This window comes from Anastrepha ludens, chromosome X, assembly GCF_028408465.1.
Source record: "Anastrepha ludens isolate Willacy chromosome X, idAnaLude1.1, whole genome shotgun sequence".
NCBI classification, from domain to species: Eukaryota; Metazoa; Arthropoda; class Insecta; order Diptera; family Tephritidae; genus Anastrepha; species Anastrepha ludens.
Window position 1 is genome coordinate 34,085,472 of NC_071503.1, and position 1,793 is coordinate 34,087,264.

Consider the following 1,793-nt stretch of genomic DNA (forward strand, 5'->3'; position numbering starts at 1 on the left):
AACTCCCTCAATCCAAGGTGTGATGCGACCCGTGCCTATTGGGTGGGTTTGGCAGCCGTGGGACTAAACTAGGCTGTCTTCGAACGGAGCCCTCCTGATATCAGGCCGCCTCAGGTTGTAACGGTGGCCTTGCCTTGGTATGACGCTGCCATGGTCGACCGGTTATTTCCCCTAATTCCTCTTTGGTCACCACGCATAGCGACATGCGCAGCTCCCTGGGCGGGGCACGTGACCGTACCAACCAGAAAAATGAAACAAAACGAAAAACAAAAATCGGATAGTGGCGAGAAACAGACGGACAAAGTGACGGAAAGACGAAGGGACGCATTCACAGCACAAGACAGACAAACAGAGACAAATACTAAGCGACACGACAAACAATCGGTCACCCATGACACACTGGGGATCGGATCTTCCTCGGAAGATGAGCTCCTGGCTTCTAGCCAGGAAACAGTTGAGGGTAAAGCTGTGGGCCACAGCACGCCTACAACCGTAAATGAACCGACAACATCCGCTAAAGCCATGGGGCAAAAGCGCGCTAATAAAGGCCCATCAAGGTATAAGCTCTACCAGAGGTCTATTGCTATCCTTGGCAGGATTCGTAAGAATGAGGCTGACAAGGCAAGGTGTCAAAAGGTGGTGGACGAATACCTGGCATTCCAAACCGCCCGAAAGACAGAAGCCAAAAAACGTAACCGTTCGCAAGACGAAAACAAGATGGCAAGAAAGAAGCACAAGATCTCAGATCAGGGTGCGGTTGACCCCAAACTTACCAAACAATTCAGTGAGGTGGCACGAGACCATCTTCAAATGGCACTGGTGGACGAAACTTCCAACCGCGGCAAACCTGTGCTTGACAAATGGTCGGAGATTGAGGCACGGTTGTCTCGCATAATCGCCGACCATGCCATGGCGAACCCGGAGGGTCAATCGCCAGGTTTCGACTCGGTGGAAGTGGTTCGCGGTTGCCGGATAATCAAATGTGATGACCAGTACTCATTGCATCTCCTGACAAACGCGATTGGCGAAATTCAGAACAGCCGGGATGGCTTGAGTCTTAAGCTCATTCCAGCTATCGAGATACCACGAATGCCGTGGGCTTGCATCTGGATACCAAACTTGGAGTTTGAAGCCAATCAACTAATTCCCTATCTGCTCTCAGCTCTCAACTACTCAGTGCCGACCACCGATTGGTCGATCATCAAAGCGGAGGCTCCGCAGAAGCACAGCGTGTCGTTCCTTCTTCAAATCACAGAAGAGAGCCTTGAACCACTGCAAAAATATTAAAATAAACTTCGGTTTGGCATACGGAAGGCCCAGCTGAAGATATTCCGTTCTGCGAATCCGGAGCCGGAGCAGGATGAGGTCGACGGCACCAGCGAACTGCTGACTGGCATGCAGTTAAATATCGCCGAACCTGGGAAAACAAACCAAAAAAAAATGCTTGTATAGGCTGTCCAAAATAACCTGCAGCATTCACAAACTGCAACGGACAACCAAACCGTTCTCCCAACGGAGGAGAACGTTGACATAGCCTTAATCCAGGAACCCTGGGTGCGGAGCAACGAGGTGAAGGGGTTCCCGGGAAGAAACTACAATCTGTACTATAAGCGTACTCAAGGTAATCCTAGATCATGTATTGTAGCCAAAAAACACTTAAACATATTTTTAATCCCATCAAATAGTTTACAAGATGTAACGGCCGTTGAGGTGGAAGCTGCTGACGGTGTCAGCATCACACTTGCATCCATCTATATGGCACATGATCGGCCAGCACCGCCCGAGGAGGCTTG

General features: G+C 50.2%; 1 protein-coding gene across 1 annotated transcript; it reads left to right on the forward strand.

Moving 5' to 3' along the window:
- The first annotated feature begins 249 nt into the window (after window positions 1-249).
- LOC128869916 (uncharacterized) lies at window positions 250-1,287 on the forward strand. Its single transcript, XM_054112515.1, has one exon. It carries the CDS (start codon window positions 250-252, stop codon window positions 1,285-1,287), a length of 1,038 nt encoding a protein of 345 aa, XP_053968490.1.
- Window positions 1,288-1,793: the final 506 nt, after the last annotated feature.

Coding starts and splice junctions, on each gene's coding strand:
- LOC128869916 (XM_054112515.1), top strand. CDS start 250: ATGAAACAAAACGAAAAACAAAAATCGGATAGTGGCGAGAAACAGACG.